We start from the raw sequence: 17,478 nt of genomic DNA, 5'->3' as shown, positions 1-17,478 counted from the left end.
GGAGGAGGAGTAAAAAGTACAGTTTTTCCCCTTGACAGCTGAAAAGCTGTGAACCAAACCAGGTCAGCAATCAAACTCACAAATTCCCCTTTGCTCAGCTCCATGGTTAGGATCTTAGAAAAGCAGAATGTATGCGTGAAAAAAGTTAATTGTCAACAGCCTATGCTAATCAGGTATGTTCTCATGCTAGATTTTGAATGAAGCTATATTTGATGTACTGTCACTACACTGGCACCAGAGTAGGATTAGGTGCAACAAGCACCTTTTTATGTCACATTTTAAAACAGACTTGGACTGCAGATTTCAAAATCTAAAGCTTGGGCTTTGGAGTAGCCATAGAGCAGTTTATCCATTATTTATTAGCCTTGTTACTAATATTTGAGAAGTGTTTGTGGCAAAGTTTGCAGAACGAAGTGTCAATTACTAAAGATGCTGCAGAATTAAAACTCCTGCAAGCAACTGAGAAATCCCTTCTACCCTCCCACACAGAACAGAGATTGCTCTTACTTGTACTGAATAGCAACCCTTTTCTCAGGAACATTCCTCATATAGGTGTGCTTTTACATAAAGCATAGGAAATAACTGGCACCAAAATAAGTTTCATATTTACTGTATTACCCGTGGAAACAGGCAGCTAATGGATTTCCAGTTTGGTAACTGAACCAGAACAAAAGTTTTCTGGATAAGGACAATCCACTTTCCTTAGTATCAATAAAAATCAAAACATTTCTGATTTTTTTTCTTATGCTCTTTTTTACCTCCTGAGCTCTCACTAGATTCAGCCAATTCTTATCTGAGTCTTGACCACAGCATTCCTAACTTATTTTATATAACCTATAAACCTTCCCTATAAACCATATAGCCTCCCATATAAACCTAAACTGAACTAGTCTCCACAGTCTTCTGTGGTGATCAATACTAGAAACCAGGACTATGACTCTTCCTTCCTGAGAGCTAACATAGCACAAACAAGTTCCTCTCTCTCTCCTTCCCATTTTGTAGTACCTTTAACCACTGCTGAGACCTCCACGTAGAACTGTCTATAATCAGTCCTTAAATGACAGCTATCTCTCTCCCTACTTCCTAAGCACTCTGACACTGTCTCTCATAAGCTAGCACAAAAGGAGCCTTACACCAGAAAGTAGTAATTTTGCCTTGCATGACAGTTTACAGCTTTCTCTGTGCAATGATATAGGAAATATTTTGATCTGGGAGGCAATAAGCAACCCCCTGTCACCACATATAGGGAAGCCTTGCTGGAGCTAATTTAAAGAATATCAGGTGTGGCAATCAGCAGCTAGCAAAAATAACTTGACAGCCACAGCGGTAATAGCCTGTGGTGCACTTTAGGGTGCATTTCTGCAAGGCCCGCCGGGAAGGCAGGTCAGAGAGAAGAAAGGTTCTACTGCAGCCTCAGAACTCAAGGTTTTCATTAAGCGTGTGCTTAAAAATGCACATCTTCTTTAAAAAGCAACAGAATAAAAGTTGTGCCCACTCACCCAACAGATCTGCTCCTGGCATGCACTGAGAAACTGCTTAAATCAGCTACAGAGAAAACTTTCATCAGCCTGAAAAGAGAACTGCTATTAAACCCTGCCTGGCCAGCACAGTAAATGCATGTCGGACAGAATTTACTCTACTGTTTGTCAACAAAAATGAGCCCACCTATTTCTACTTCCTAAGCCTTTACAAACCTATGCAAGGCACTGAAAGTTGCACAGCTGTTTGTGAGACTACTCTGGTCTTGACAAAATTGGCTAACAAAAATACTTTAGGAGCAAAGAAAACCAGATTGACACTCCATACAGACAGAATCTGTGGAGTCAGAAGACAAAAAGGCATTAAAATAGGTTTATGTGGCTGGGCATAAATATAAATAAATAAGCATACACTTTAAAGTGAATTCATTTGAGCTTGTAAATAGACAATAAATACAGGGGACCAATAGAGGCTATAGGGATGACATAAAGGATCACAGAGGAATCTTAGTTATTGCAGTTTTGGCAAAAAAAAAGGAAGAAAAAGCAGGCATTGGCAGTCAAACTGCCACAGAACACAAGTTGATGATGCTACCTTCAACACGTGCAGTTCAGATCTTTCCCCGACAGAATGATACATTTGAAAAACCAAAGATGCAAACATGCAATACAAATCATCCTACTGCTCTTTTCTACCCTTTAGTGAATAATATCATTAAAATCAATATTATTCATAGTTGTTTTGTCTCTCCCATAATGTTCTTGCCTCAGGTCTGACTTGATGTCAGCTAAGTAACTCTAAGGCACAAGAAGTTCTGTCTTGTAACTTTATATTCCTTGATTTGTTTTTTTTTATCTTTTTTTTTTTTTTTTTTTTTTTTTAAGCTTCATTGCTAACACTTACGATCACACTCTACTTTCAATTGCCTTGCCCTGGGTAGTTTGAGTACACTCTAGTAGTCCCCTCTAGTTGTTTTTTTTCTTAGCAGCACTATTTTGCCTCAGTCTCTGAAATAGAGGCTAATTGAAAGTATTAAACTTTCCCTGGCAGATCATAAATAATTGCAAAGATCATTGCAGCAGCCTGAAATGCAGGGGAAATAACATCTACAATGTTGGGCTTTTTTAGGCTTTTTTTTTTTTTTTAAATGCTAAACCAGAAATTTATCAATTTCCTAACTCCACTTTCTTGCATTAGGAACACCATGGGGAAAGGTAATGGACAGCAGTTCTGGCTGTTTATACCTGGCAAGCATCTGTAACTCCATGTTCTAGTCCTGTTGTGTTCTGGGAGAGGTATTTCAGGAGCTGGGAAAAAGCGCAGGTAATTGCAGGAAGGCTGGAGAGCACTTGGTCAGACTGCAGGGTGTGTTTAAGAATACCCTTTGCACTGAAATTAGAGTGCTGAGGTAACTGCTTGCTAAAGATGCTTAGGGAATGATTGTGTTCTCTACAAAGTACTGGAGAAATAACGTGTTTTCTTCCACAGCAGCAAGTTGATATTAAGAAGGAAGCTCAGAGTTCAGCTCAGCTTATGAATTAACATTAATATTACTACTGCCTTGTCATGACTTAAATTTTGCACATTAGTTATTGCTTCTTAGAAAACAAGATGAAATAAAGTCTTCTTCCTGAGGTAAGCAAACTAGCTACCAAAAGTCAATTCTTGAGACATATAATGCTCTTCGTGCTCCAAATGAGTACTGTGTCCCAATATCAGTTTAGGGTGAGTTTTTTTTCCTCTCCCTACTAAATTCCAAAACCTCTCACATAGTAACCTTTTTTATGGGTTAGGTGAGTTTCAAAACAAGAGAAAAAAAAAAAGTTACTAATATCTCTCACACATAAAGCTCACTCAGGGAATGTGATGACCCACCTTGTAAATTGGGTGAAACGTTTACTTTGGAGGAATACACTGTTACATTTTTTTTTCCATATTTAAGACAATTTAAATTCCATATGGAAAGTAAGTGCTAAACAATGTAGTGTAATAAAGCTAGTTTTTATTTTCTAGGACTCCATTGTGCACTAGGCTGTTCTTTATGGAAGGTGAGAAGGAAGGCTTCATTAAAGTAAACTGAAGTTTATTTTTCTTTGCCATGGGCTATTTAATTTTCTTGTGGTTTGAGTTTTCTTAAAAATAATAAAATAAAATAAATAAAATAAAACAACACAGAACTTAGATTTTGAATCAGTTAATCAAAAAAAAAAAAAAGAGCAATGGCAAAAAAGCCGGGATATTAATGAAATACATTAAGACTGAGATTTTTCTAGATGTAATCATCATCATCATTCTACTCTGTGGCCTGTTGATTTGTCTATTATTTCTGTTCTTGTTTTATTTGATAAAGAGAGAGTAAAATTTCAAGGCCAGAACTTGTATCCTACTAAATGGCAGGAGTTAATTCAGTGTGATGTCAGGAAAAAAAAAATAAAAAAAAAAATCACTCCACATGCTTAGAAAATATTGTATATTCTGTGAATGGGTCTTCACTTCGAAGGACTTTAAAACATACTCTGGAATACCTGCCTAAGGAAGAGATTTTAAGACCTTCACAGTTCAGAGTGGATTTACTTGTTACCTGGGACTGGTTCCTTTCAGACCATGCAACAGAGCCATGATTCTCAGCCCTATAATTGTACCTGGTAAAAAGTGGATAGAAATGATGCTAAGATGCTTTGTCTCCATAAAACACTTCTTTAATCAGTACACTAGCATAAGCTCTTCAGTGTGAGGTGCTTTCTCTTCTCTTCCTTTTTCCTTTTTTTGTTTTTCCCCCCAGTTCCAAGAGACATGCACGTTCTGTGGTATGCTGGAAAACCACCAGATGCTACCATTAAAATGAAAACCCGCACAAGTTTTGATAGTTACAGAGACAAGAACTCTATGAAGTGTGTGGCCACAGGGGATGCAGTCAGACATGCCCCTACTGGTAGAACACTTTGTTTCTGAAGTCTGAAGGCTCCTTTTACCTACACGTGTTTAAGTTGTCATATTTCTGATACCCTTCACAGCGTAACTACTCTGCCTGATCCTTGTTCTGTTCAATCCTTCCTTTAAAATCCTGGCTTGAAAGCTTGAACGTGATGCCTGTACTGCCCAGCACCACCAGCTGAACACAGATTTGAGCACGTGTTCTGACCAACATTCAATTACATGAAAACCAAGGCCAAACATAAGGGAGGATAAGAAACAAAACAAACAAAAAGCACTGCCAAAAAGAAAAATGCAAGCCCTGGCCTGGTATATTAGCATTGACCTATAGACTCTTTACAGTACTTTAGATGGGCTGGGTGGGATAGGAGGAAGGAGAGTGGCTGAGGGTCTGTTTACAAGGGTCCACTCACTGATGAATATACTCCTGGCCTGGAGGTGATGTGATTACTGAATTACTTGGTGCCCAGAGTGCGGCAAGTGGGCACTCACAGTATGCCTGTACAGTGCCAGAAAGTACCTGGACATACCTGAGTTAATCAGAATGTCAGGTTCCCTAGGAAGGATAAAAAAAAAAACACAGAAAAGCCACCACCTGAGCTAGCATGCACTCTCATTTGTCATATTCTCCTCCCTGTGGCCTTTGGTTTCCAAAAGTGTGTTCCCCAAAAAAATAAAAAATCCAGTCCTAAACTATGAAAGTCCAGAGAACTCCATTCCAACTACATTCAGAAAGGAGATAATTTCTTAAGGAGCACCGCTGAAGCTACCCACTGTTAGTAATAGTGATTTTGCAATAGAGATTGGAAAGCTGACTGTAGAGCAATGTGGCATGAAATGGTCAATCTCCTCTGTCCTGTAGAACAACTGATTTGCTTACAGGCAGCATTGCACAAATTTAAGGTCATAACAAGTAGCTGACTGCATGTGAGTCCTGGATTTAACCCTCAGTGCCTTTCGTAGGCTGCACTTCTGCTTGATTCTGAAGACTACTTCTCTCTTCCTGCACTGGTTAATTCCATGTTTTTTATAAACTCCAAAGCATGCATTTTGTTTTTCTACACTCTATATTATCTAGTCTACTTCTTTCCCCTCCCCTAGGGCTTTTACTGATAACATATTAACACTGGGACCTTCAGGGTAGGGATACAGTTCTGTGGCCAAGAGAAGTCGACCATCTCATTCAGGTGATAACCTTCTCCCAGATGGAAAGGAAGATGTGCCAGTGTGTGAGCAACCACCTGGCAATTCAGGGAAGCAAGATATAATGTCTGATTCTCTAACATTCCCCTGATGTTCTCCTTGATAAATGCTTAGTCTCCTCAGCTTCAAAAGGGCAACGTTATTTATCTGCAAAGGTAGGTGAAGAGAGAAGAGGGACCAGGGAACAGGGCACAGAGGTGAAGTAACTTCTCCAGCATCTGAACAACACTCAGCGCAAGTTCTGAAGTAGCCAGATTCCTATCAGTGAGAAAAACGGCTTAGGGCTGAGATGCTTAGTAGAAATAGATAGATGTAGTCAAGAACTGTAAAGTATTTCTTTGGTACTATATACAAAGAGCTATGTAATTTAACTCCTTTCTATAAAACAGGATTTATGAAAGTTTGTGGAGAGACAAAAGGAATTACTTTGGTAACAATGATTTTCCAGTGCTGTAGGCAATGTCTGACCTCTATAATTTTACAGCAACTGACATGGGGACTTTGAATGATTACTTTGCCCCACATTGGCATAACATAATTTACTTCAACTGAAGTCAGTGATATGAAGACATAGTGTACAAAGTAAAATTAAAAAAAAAAAAAAAAGTCTGAGAATGTCTTCCAGATGTTGATATGGATTGCGGAACTGTATTAAAGCACTTTTCCACAAGATATTAAAGATCAGCTGAATCCAATATGACAAACTAAGTAGGAGAGAAAAATGACACTCCATCATAGAAGCAGAGACGTCTATCAAATATGATCTTAGTAAATACTACAGAAAAACAAAGTAGTATCTATAAAAAGAAATATAAAGTACCCTTCTTTCATAGCATGGCATAGTGTTGTTTTTTTTTCTGGTGTTTTTTTTTTTCCCCTCTGGAATTGTTGTAACATGTAGCTGTGAGACACAAATAATTCTAAAGGGAAATACCCACAGATAGCTCTTACTTACATCTAAACTTACCCAAAGGGATGACCTAGTAAGTACATCAACACATATGCCATCACAAAATAGTGGTCTGTTATAATCAGTGGTAGAAGTTCTCTCTTTAAACAATTTTCAAAAATTTAGCAACAGTAAATTATCTTTGGTGGCTGTTTCCAGCTTCCCCTCTTCCCAGTTTATTCTGAACTACATGCAAGGTGCAGTAAATGTAAATGATAAGTTATCTCTGATTTCTGTCACACAAGCTGGACAGCAGTTGTGCTACAGCCATTCTGATCTAAAGCTGCAACAAGACATAACCATAAAGGTAAAAAATATTGGCTTGAAATAACATTATAAAAATTAAAAAGAGATTTAAAAAGAAAATAGCTCAAGATGGTTATATGTTATACATAGGTAATTACTAGCTCGTATCTAAATGTATTCCTGTATGTATGAGTACTGCCCATGAGACACTTCATTCTATCAGATTTCACTGGAGATAAGGTATTTGCTGGTTTGGGGGAGAAAATACCTATTTACACAGGCAAGTCCTAGTGTCTTCTTCTCATCACCAAGGAACATAACTTCTGTGATCACACTTTAGAGGCAGTAGATGCACACTCTTCTCTTGCTGTGCCCTACTTTTTGATTTTAATATACCTTTTTTTTTTTTTTTTTTTTTGATTACTCCTCAGAGCCTGTGGCTTAAGTTTTCCATATGCATGTATTGGATGACAAAAGAGGTAAGTTTGTTCACAAGCCTGCCAAAGACCTAGAGCTAGCCTTTCCGTTTCTTTGTACAAACTATACACACAAAATAGAGTTTAGCATGCCAAATTACCGTCACATCTTCCCATGAGAATTAGTATTTAGAGGAAGCTTACTTGGAAATGAACGTGAGCCAAAGACACTTAATCTCCACTCTCACAAACATTTGTGTGTGCTAACCAAAATGTAACATAATGCTTTTTCTGTGTCCGTAGATACTTTTCCTCCCTGTGCAGAAAGGAGTACTTACTTCCAATATCTGGCCGTAGCTTTTTGTCATACTCTCGCAATAGCTTGTTTAGTATGAGAGTCACATCTGTGTCCTGTGTTTTTGGAGCTAAAACCCATTTTTGGTTGGTTGTTCCATCTTCATATTCATCTTCTTCAACCTTTCTGGAACTGCAATAACAAATCAAATAATAGATATTATTTTACATAACTACAAAATGAGAATTCACATTCTGAGTAAATCTGCAGAGTCTTTTTAAGAAGTTCTAGATTTCTCCCTTGGTTTTGTCTATCTACCCACTCTTAAGCTGTTTTTACAACAGGATATTCCCATTAACAGCTGATGAGTATCTGAGGATGGGTCAAAAGTGAAACTCATTTTGAAGTTGTCTTCTGCCAGTCTCTCAAATAAGTAATTATCTGTGCGTTAATACAGCTATCAGAACAGTATTTAACATCCTATATTTTAAACAACCTATCCCAACTGCATAGTTACCCAATACATTTACAATACACTCTTACAAGGAGCAAACATCTGCAGTATTATTTTATGAATCCATCAAGACAACTGATCCATCTCTTGCACAAAGGCTAATAAGAGTATTAAAAATTCAGACCTTTTAATACTTCCTGATCATTTTATCTTATTAATAAATTATTATATTCTCAATGCCTGAATCTCAGAGTTTAATGTATTACAAGGCTTAGAATTAAGAGCTTGCTCCTTGAATATAAGATGGATTATCACAAGCACACAAATACGTTTCATAAATTAATTGGAATTTCAGAGTCTCCCTGTGGTTTTTATGACATTTTTAAAAAACAGCTCTACACCAAGAGTTATGACTCTCTTTTCCTTCACAGGTGGATTACTTTTATTTTAAGAGAATGGTAATGCAAATGTGGTGAAACTACAGTTGCCCAGGAATCACAGCTAGAGCTACTTTCACACGTGACTAATTTCATTTGTGCAGCTTTTTTTGTGCACGAACAGTAAAATGTTGATTTGAAGATGTATCCTTTGGTATCTTAGAAACCAAATCTGTTTGATCTCTCTCGCTGGAGAAAATCCATTACAGTTAAACTGAGATGAAGTTATTGGGAGAAAAGGTAACCTCAGTGGCAGAACCCACAGCAGTAATCATCTATTGCTTGGACCTGCAATTGCCCTGGCAATGTGCTATCATTTTGCATATTAGCCACAAATTGCTTGATATGACCTCACAAATTGCAGGTGACCTGGGTACAATTTCTTAATATTTTTTTGAAATCTAGCCCCTAAGAATCTTGTACTGAGAGAGCTCATATAACCAAGTTCCAGAAGTACATAAAACTTGGGGAAATATTTGAATAGATGAGTTACTTCTCTGTTAGAGAGTTGTATTTTTTATAACTTGATCTTTTTTTTTGTTGGAATTCACCCAATGAGTATTTAAAAACCCTAAGAGGATCCTTTGTTTTTTCTTTTCTCCCTCAGGTTCACAACAAGCCATATGTTTTAATATTGCAGTTCCGGGACCATTCTCAAAGGAGGCACCATCTCCAAGCACACACAGTTGATATTCCACAGCTGAAACACTGCAGTGATGCTGAATTGCTGATAGGAAAGGAGTACACGATCATACGTCTTTTTCTGCTACACTCACCACAACTTTACTGGAGACATTCAGACTGCACGTGGAAACAAGAATCGAGTTCATGTAGGATCATGATTCCCATTTCAGGGAGCAGCTTCTTTATAACCAGTTGCTAGTATGATTCTAGGCACTAACAGAGCTCTTAAATCCCCTCAAACTAGCAGCTTGCTTCCTAGAAAGCACCTCCAAGTGATGTAAATTCCTACCTACATCCCAGATTAAGACTGGGGGTGGGAGAGGTTTCATAGTGAATCAGACCAACACAGTAGATAGACATTTTTCAAGGTGTTTTGTTCTCCTCCTCAAGAGTTTCACTTCTCTTGCTTGCCTCTGTGCAATTAGATTCTTGGAAGGCACCTGAGGTTGCCATTTCCCCTGTAGCCTTACTGGGGACTGCCAAACTCCCAGCTTATTCCTGCTGTCCATAGGGATGATGTTGGGCCATTCCCAAAGGGTGAGGAAGAAGGGCTACACACCTTCCCCAAACCCCCCCTCAGGGGCCACTAGCTTTGACCCTATGAGGAGACAGAGGAGGCAGCAAGCAACCCCCCAAGCAGAAAGGCTTTTCCCCAAGAGGCTGTAGGTGAATGGGCTTATTTCATGGGTCAAGAGTGCCCAGGATCTGCACTGGGGGCTGCCGCGAAGCAGCCTCGGGTTCCTGTGAGGACTTGGGAAGGGCAGAGGGAAGGGAAGGGAAGGGAAGGGAAGGGAAGGGAAGGGAAGGGAAGGGAAGGGAAGGGAAGGGAAGGGAAGGGAAGGGAAGGGAAGGGAAGGGAAGGGAAGGGAAGGGAAGGGAAGGGAAGCCCTGCCCGTCCCCAGGCCCCTCTCCCGCCTCGGGGTGCCGGGGCCGCTGGCAGCGCCCAGGACCCCTGGGGGCCGTTTGGCCCCGCGGGGTTCATGGCCGGCAGCGGGCGAGGCGGGCAAGGGCAGCCCCGGGCGCGCTGAAGCGACCCCGGGCCCCGGCAGCTGCAGGCAAGGTAAAACTTTCTGCCGGGCCGGCTCGGGGGGAGCCCTCTCCGGCCCCCTCCGCCGGCGTTTGGGAGGGAAGCCCCGGGACGGTGGCAGATGGGAGAGCCCGGTGTCCGCACAGGGCGGCGAGCACCCGACAAACTCCGGAGAGCCGCCCTCGCAAACCCCGGCGCGGGGAGGAGAGGAGATGGAGGGGTGGGGAGGCGAAAAGGGAGCGGGGACTTACCGGGCGTGAAACACCGAGAGGAGGAAGAAGACGGCGAGGAGCTTAGCGGGCATGGTCCGGGCAGAGCTGGCCAGGTAAGGGGTGTAGCGGGACCAAGGAGAGGCTGCGGGAGGCTCGCATGCGAACGGCGGCGAGGCGAAGCTCTGAGTCTCCCCTCCCGTGTCTCCACAGCTTTATACCCTGAAGAAAAATACCCCCGTTCACACTGCTCCGGGAAGGGAGGGGGGAGTGAAAAAAAAAAAAAAAAAAAAAAAAAAAAGCCAAAGTGGGCTGGATAGGGGGGGGAAATCCCCGTCGGAGAGCCCCTGCCGGGGCCAGAAGCAGAGCGGGGTCTCGGCAGTGTGAGCGAGCTGCGGCGCTTCCCGCACCCCGCCCGCAGCCGTCGGGAGCAGCGGGGCCGTCCCTCCCGCTCCCCGCCGTGCCCCCCCCGGCTGCTGAGCCCCGGCCCCGCCGGGGAAGGGGCGCTCCTCGCCTCCCTGCTCCTCCCCACGCACGCACACACCTCCCTTCCCTTCCCTTCCCTTCCCTTCCCTTCCCTTCCCTTCCCTTCCCTTCCCTTCCCTTCCCTTCCCTTCCCTTCCCTTCCCTTCCCTTCCCTTCCCTTCCCTTCCCTTCCCTTCCCTTCCCTCTCCTCCCCGCCGCGCAGAGCCCAACAGGTGCCCCCCGCACCTTCCTCCCCTCCTTCCTCCTCCTCCTCCTCCCCGCTGATCGGGGGTGCCGGGTGCTGTGCCGCTGTGCCTAGCTGCTTGCTGCATCGCTACAGGCATCTATATGCGTGCCTACACCCGTATAGATCTATAAGGCAGAATGTATACATGTATGTATGTATGCGACAGACCGGGCTGAGTGGCTTTTTGAGGGGCATCGTTGGGATGAATGAGGGTTGTGTTTGTTTTTTTTCTGCAGCAAAGTGTGTGCAGGGCAAAAAGAGTTTGGGTCTGGACATCGCGTGTCTTTCTGCTCCGCTAGGATGAGATTTTTTGCGACTCCGGGTGTCTTTTCAGCAGGCGTCAGGGTGATAAAGAAAATCCCCCTTTGCTCTCAGGATCGGAAATGACAAAATTTCACTTACGCTGTGATAAGCTGGAAACAGAAAGCCCTGCTAAGGTACAGCGAGCGATCGTTTCACTGCGATAAGGAAGCCCAGAGGCATGCATCTCTGCCTCCTCCTCCGTTAAACGTTATTTCCAAGTTCTGGGGGAGTCTTTTTTAATTAGGACATTGCATTAAGAAAAAAAGTTCCGACAGAAGATGCATTCCTGCTTCTAGCCCAGCTTCCACGCCTAGAAAAGCTGCCCAGAAAGCGCTTTCTGTTCCCCAAGTTATTTAATGAAGAAACGAGCCCAGCTTAGGGAAAATCCGCTGCGAGACGGCCAATTCATTCACAGCCGTGGTGCACTTTCCCTTCCATTTATTTATTTATTTATTTGTTTATTTATTTATTTATTTATTTATTTATTTATCACCTTAAACTTATCCTCGCTACATCATACAGAGATCCTTCGGGGTTGACCCCGGCTACTGGCCACAGGACGAGCGCCGGTCGCCACCGCCGGCGGAGCAGCGGCCGCGGGGGCCCCTGGCGGCAGCGGGGAGAAGCGCGGCGGGTGCTGAGGGGTCTCCCGGTGGGCACCCCTCGAGCCCCGGCCGGGGGCTGTGTGGGGCTGCCCCGGTGGAGCTGACCCCAAGGAGGATGGCAGTGAGCCCCAGGGCTCAGGCTGGTCTCCCGGAGTCGGTGATCTTCGCTGCCTCCTCGCCAAGGTGCGAGGAAAAAAAAAAAAAAACACTAAAGAAGCTTGAGATTTTCTTTTCTCTTGGCCTCGGTGGGCTGTGTTGATGCCCAAGGAGTGCTTTAGCTCTGCCGTCTGTTATACTTCAGGCCTGTGACATTTCTACTTCTCCCTTTGTGCTCACGCTCACATCCTTTGCTCTTTAAAGCTCCCCCTGCCTTCGCTGAGGCTTTTCAAGTTGTGTATTCAGGTAAGGATTATGATTATCCAGCACATGTTTTAATAAAAGAACGTTTTATTACCCACTGTAACGACAGGAAAATGTGTATGCTCTCCAGCACAATAAAGTGGATCCATATTTTAATTTACTTTTCATTGCGTCTTCACAGAAGCTACTACTATTTTTTCCACCTGAAAGGTACCAAAAGCTGAAGCCTCTGCAGCACTTGTTGTCTGGGGGATCTAAGGGTCTTGGGAAGCTGCCATGCAGGGAACTAGTACACGTAATAAAAGGGGAAATGCAGAGGGAAGGAACAGGTCCCACAAAGCAAGTGGCCTGCTTGTGAGAACCGTGTGCCCCCCTTCTAGCCCCAAGCACTTCCCTGCTGCTAGGCACCTCAGCTTTCCTGTGACTGAATACTGAAGGCAAGCCCTCATCAGTGGCTCTCTCAGCTCCCCAGCCACCCACGAGCAACACAAAGGGCTGATTGGAGGTGTTTTGGGGTGTCAGTGACACCAGCCTGCAGTGAGTGGCCAGCTGAGCCCAGGTCCCCAGAGGCCAAGCTGGCTGAGAGTGGCTGCGGCTCCACAGTTTGTTAGCACGTGTGACAAGTTATGCAGTATTTTTCATCCTGTGTGCAGTACGTCATTGTGTTCCCCACCTATAAACGTAACCCATCACTGTCCAGCATGTTGCAAGCTATTGGTTTTCCTCTGAAACTCTCAACATTTGTCTAACTGAAATAAATTACTTGGTATCTTCAGTTAACGTTTTGCTTTTCATTTTGTTTTTAGCCAGTGCCAATTTAAACGGCAACTTTTAAGACATGATGATCATAAGAAGTGATAATTGCTTTTGAGGATGGTAGTGAAAAAGCCAGTAATGCAGTACAGAATGGGGCAGTTACACTTTAGTCTAAATAAGTGGCAATCCAAGGGAGATCCTTCAGACGTCCTTTGGGCTTCATAAAATATAACCTCTATTCTTTCTTCCCCAGAACTGAAGGAATGTCCATAACAAAATAGTGGAAGATGCAAAGGTGGTAAGGTGAGGATGTCATCTGAGACACTGTAACCATGCTGTGGCCATATTTAAGTGTTTGTAATGAAATAAAAACATACAAAAAAAAAAAAAAAAAAAAAAAAAAAAAAAAAACAGGAAGAATTGGAGCAATTTGATCAAGCACTGCTTTAGAATAATTTAGGTTTCTTTGAACATTTCAGTGTCAGTTCCAATCTGAGGAGCAAGGGCGTTAGGGGAAATATATCCTTATTACGAAGAACATTATCTGCAGATTTAAAAAACAAATAGCTGTTCAAGTGCTGCATTAATCTTGCCTGCACAAGCTGAATAACAAAGCAGCTTCATTGAGCTTTCTTGAAAGTTTAATTTATATGTTAAAGAAGATTTTTTGAAAGGCAAGATTATTTCATAAAATCATTCCTTTCTTACTTTTGTACAAATTCATTTAGTTATTCCACAGAGACCACATTCCGTTTACAAAAAAGCAGAACGCAATTCAAGGTAGCAGAACAGGGTTAAGCTTTTGAAATACATTGTTGCCTAAATTCATCCTGGAGTAAGCTGGCACAGCTCGAATATCAGAAATAAAAACCTTTTCCATTGCATTTGATTTGTTCTTTCATTCTTAATGGGCGCAACTGAGGAAATTTGGCAGTAGAACTGCACGCACTTACTCTCCAGTGCTGAATTGTTGTAAGCAATCACTTTTCAACAGTTTTTCATGAAAGCACACAGGCAAAACCCAGCGACGAGCCATCCCTACTCATTAGCCTCTTTGGCCGTGACCAGGCTGTGAAGGAGATGCGCCCTGCAGGGCCCCAGCTCCACTGTGTTGGGGGTACCAGCACAGCTCCCCAGCTCCCGGGGGACCGATCTCCATCCAGGGGAAGCCCGAGGAGGCTGATGTACTTCCAGCTACCGCCCAAGCCTGCTTCAGGATGGGCCAAGGTGTTTTCTTGGAGCCAAGATCTGGGAAATGCTCCCATCTCCCACAGTTCAGATGCCATCGGTGAGTAATGGTCTCCCACGCAGACTGTTCCGCTGCTCGCAGCGAGTTTATTTAAATTGTTAGGTGTTGTGTGGCGTGAGGCAGTGGCATTTACGTATTTCAGCCTTGAATCGATCGGCTCATTGAAGCATCTCCCGAACTATGGGGCAACACCTACTGTTCAGGCAGCAGCTCACACTGGGAGGTCGTTTGTTCTTCTGTCGTTTCAACTCTGAGCAAGGATGAGGAATGTGTGGGATCCTCTGAGAAATGAAAGACAGGCAGCTTCTTCAGGAGTTTTCAACGTGATTTAGCAAATCCACGGTAACAGAGCAAACCCTAACCACAATTTACTGCCTTTATCTTCAAACACAGAAAGCAATAGTCAACAACTGGAAATTACATTTATCACTGGAAGTGATAAAACGTCTCTGGTGTCATATGCCTTTAGCAGGTAGTTAATTGTTGGTTCTTCTACACATCAGGTAAATTTCAATACATTGTCTATTAAATTAAAACAAAGGGCCCAATCCTGTAGCTCCTGTTTGCAGGTAGTTCTGTGTTCAGACTCTTCATACATGTAAAATTAGACTCTGAGCTCCTGGCACTGAGTCCAGAAATGGAGACCAGAAAGTGATGCTGAGACATTCAGGGTAAGAGTCAGGCTTGGGTCTGAGTGAATACAGCAAACATGAAAAAGCCTCTAAGGCAGACAGAATAGCTCTGGAGAAGGTGCTTTAAAGAGGGTTTTGATTTTCTCATTCACGTAGGGGAAAGCTTCAAATTGAAAGCTTTTTGTAGGAGTTAGAGGACAGTAAAAAGCAACTTTTTGTGATTCATTTCTGTTCTGGGATTTGTGAGTATTTAGATATCCTTTTACTACACATGGTCTCCTCTGGAGGTTCACAGATTGCTCATACTTTTCAGCCATGCAGTAAATACAGCCTCTGTAGAAGCATGCTGGTGCCACTGCCACAAGTACGGTGTGACCTAAGGGTCTGAGCAGCTATTGCTGTCCTCCAACCTTCTCTGCTGGAGGACATACACTGAGGAGCTTTATGGGGTTGGTACAAAGGTCTGCCTAGGGCAGTATCCTTTCTATGAAAGTGGCCAGAAGAGGTTTATTGAGAAGAGGCACTGAGTATGTATATATGATATTCCTCCCAAGTACTCCTCTAGCTTCTTGCAGGCAACATAGGAAGGCAATATAGTTTCTGTCAATTTAGAGAATTGTGAAGCAACAGTCCCACACTCCAGATTGGACTTGAACCCATAGTACCCAGCTTTGGTCAGTGTCTATCACACTAATTCCTTAATCTTTCTCTATTCAATAACAGGTATTTTTTTTAAACCCTACAACTACCTCATGTTCCTGTGGGAAAGGTGGGGGAACAATACAACAAAACAACACAAAACTAAAACAAACAAAGAGCAAAAAACATTATTATTATTATTATTTTACCACAAAACCCACCACCTTGTTTTTGTCACTTGAATGTTTGCTATCTGAGGGGAAGAAGTGTTAAGTAACACTCTTACCATCCAAAGTAAAACAAACAAACAAAAAAACTCCTATTGAACAGAATCCAGCTTGCCTTTTATGATTGCAGATGTTATCATAAATGATAATGTGCGATAAAAAATTTTGAGAGCCTGTGCCACCTTTAGGCTGCAAGAATGATTGGGAAGAGATGGAACTTACAGGTACTGATGCATACCTGCCAACAACTCGGTAGTTAGTGTGCATACTTTTGGGGTCAAAAAAAAGGCAAGTCTCCACATGGACTACCTCCTAATTGATCCTTATCAGTCCACCCACCATTCCCGGACACCTGGTTGAGCAAGATAACTTTGGTGCATTGCGTTGTGTCAGTGATGTCATGAGAGTTACATCTCATCTGTCACTCTGGTGGGACTGGAAGCAGTGAGCTGCGGGCAGATTCCTAGCAAGGAGACTTGTCCATGGTCATATGGTTACCAATGTCCATGGGTATGCACATCCCATCTAGGAGCAATTGCTGTGTTTGCCTGCCTGGATGCACGTTGGGCTCTTCTCTCCTTCTCTGGATCTTCATGGAGCCCTGCCCCGAGCGCAGCTCTGCACTCATTATACATTTCTGTGGACATAGGCAGGGGCAGCAGAGGCTGCAGCTGAGAGGGTCTGTCTTGCATATACATAAAGATCTTCCCTCTGTCAGTCACCAGGTGTTTTTAGCTGTTTTGGAGGTGCATAGTGAGCAAATTACTGTGGATGGCCAGTGCAACATGTGTGCATTTTGCTGAGAAAACAGAAGGTCTCCCAGGCTCTCGCCTTTTTGTGGGAGTAACCTATGTGCAAGAAAAGAAATAACCACAGGGATTTATGAAGCTTTGCTGCCCAAAAGGCCTTGCATTTTTTCACTGTTTTGATCCCCAAAGGACTGAATTAATTGCATCCAAATAACATCATCCCACTTTAAAAACAGTGAAGTGAATGAGGAGCTACGTGGCTGATAAATCCACATGGGAAGCTGAAATTAATACAGAGATCCAAAGCCTCACCTTGCCTCAGGGCAGCACTGTAACTAATAGATGGGCATGCCCCTTATGGGCTCCTCCCTGCCAGCTACTCAGTCACCTGGCTTCTCTCTGGCCACTGGGAATCTGCAAAAGTCCAATTACACAGCAGCATCAGGGAAAAAAAAAAAAAAAAAAAAAAAGGAATACACTCATGAGCTTTTTTCTCAGCAATGTTTAGGAATGAAGGGGAAGAAGAGATGACACGAGAAGCCCAGACAGCTCCCCAGTCCTGGAGTGGACCCTGACCTCCAAGTGAAGCAGAAACTCCACCCTTAAACAGAGACTTTATGAAATTTTGAGGAGAGACCAACATGCAAAAGGGATGTCTCAGGAAGGGCACAGGCTCTCCTCTCTGTCCCAAATAGAACGTAGGACTGATGCTCCACAGCAAAATAACACTGAATTCTGAAATATCCCAGTTCACTGTCTTCACTCCATATGTACCTTTCTGGGCAACAGTGAGGATGTATCATGCACACACATCTGCTTCACTGCATGCATATATGCTTTCCATTTAATTCTTCTGGCTCCAGTGGTGATTTTTTGATCTCTAAAATGATAACCAGTATAAGAATGACATTTT

General features: G+C 42.9%; 1 protein-coding gene across 2 annotated transcripts in view; it reads right to left on the bottom strand.

The window, feature by feature from the left end:
- Positions 1-11,827, bottom strand: part of GABRG3 (gamma-aminobutyric acid type A receptor subunit gamma3) — a 342,220-nt gene extending 330,393 nt beyond the window's left edge. The window contains exons 1-3 of one of the 2 annotated variants that reach the window (XM_084538857.1): positions 11,045-11,827; positions 10,376-10,555; positions 7,566-7,714 (exon numbers count right to left, since the gene is read on the bottom strand). In XM_084538857.1, the coding sequence (XP_084394983.1) occupies positions 7,566-7,714; positions 10,376-10,428 (202 nt within the window). In that variant the 5' untranslated portion in view covers positions 10,429-10,555; positions 11,045-11,827. Of the gene's footprint in view, positions 1-7,565; positions 7,715-10,375; positions 10,566-11,044 lie in introns of those variants that run through there. The other variant, XM_084538858.1, reaches the window with a different exon arrangement.
- Between the last annotated feature and the right edge of the window lie 5,651 nt (positions 11,828-17,478).

The sequence above is a fragment of the Aythya ferina genome (genome assembly GCF_964211825.1).
Source record: "Aythya ferina genome assembly, chromosome: 1".
In the NCBI taxonomy this organism is placed as follows: Eukaryota; Metazoa; Chordata; class Aves; order Anseriformes; family Anatidae; genus Aythya; species Aythya ferina.
The sequence above is the reverse complement of the archived record's forward strand: the minus strand, read 5'-3'. Positions and strand labels throughout refer to the sequence as shown.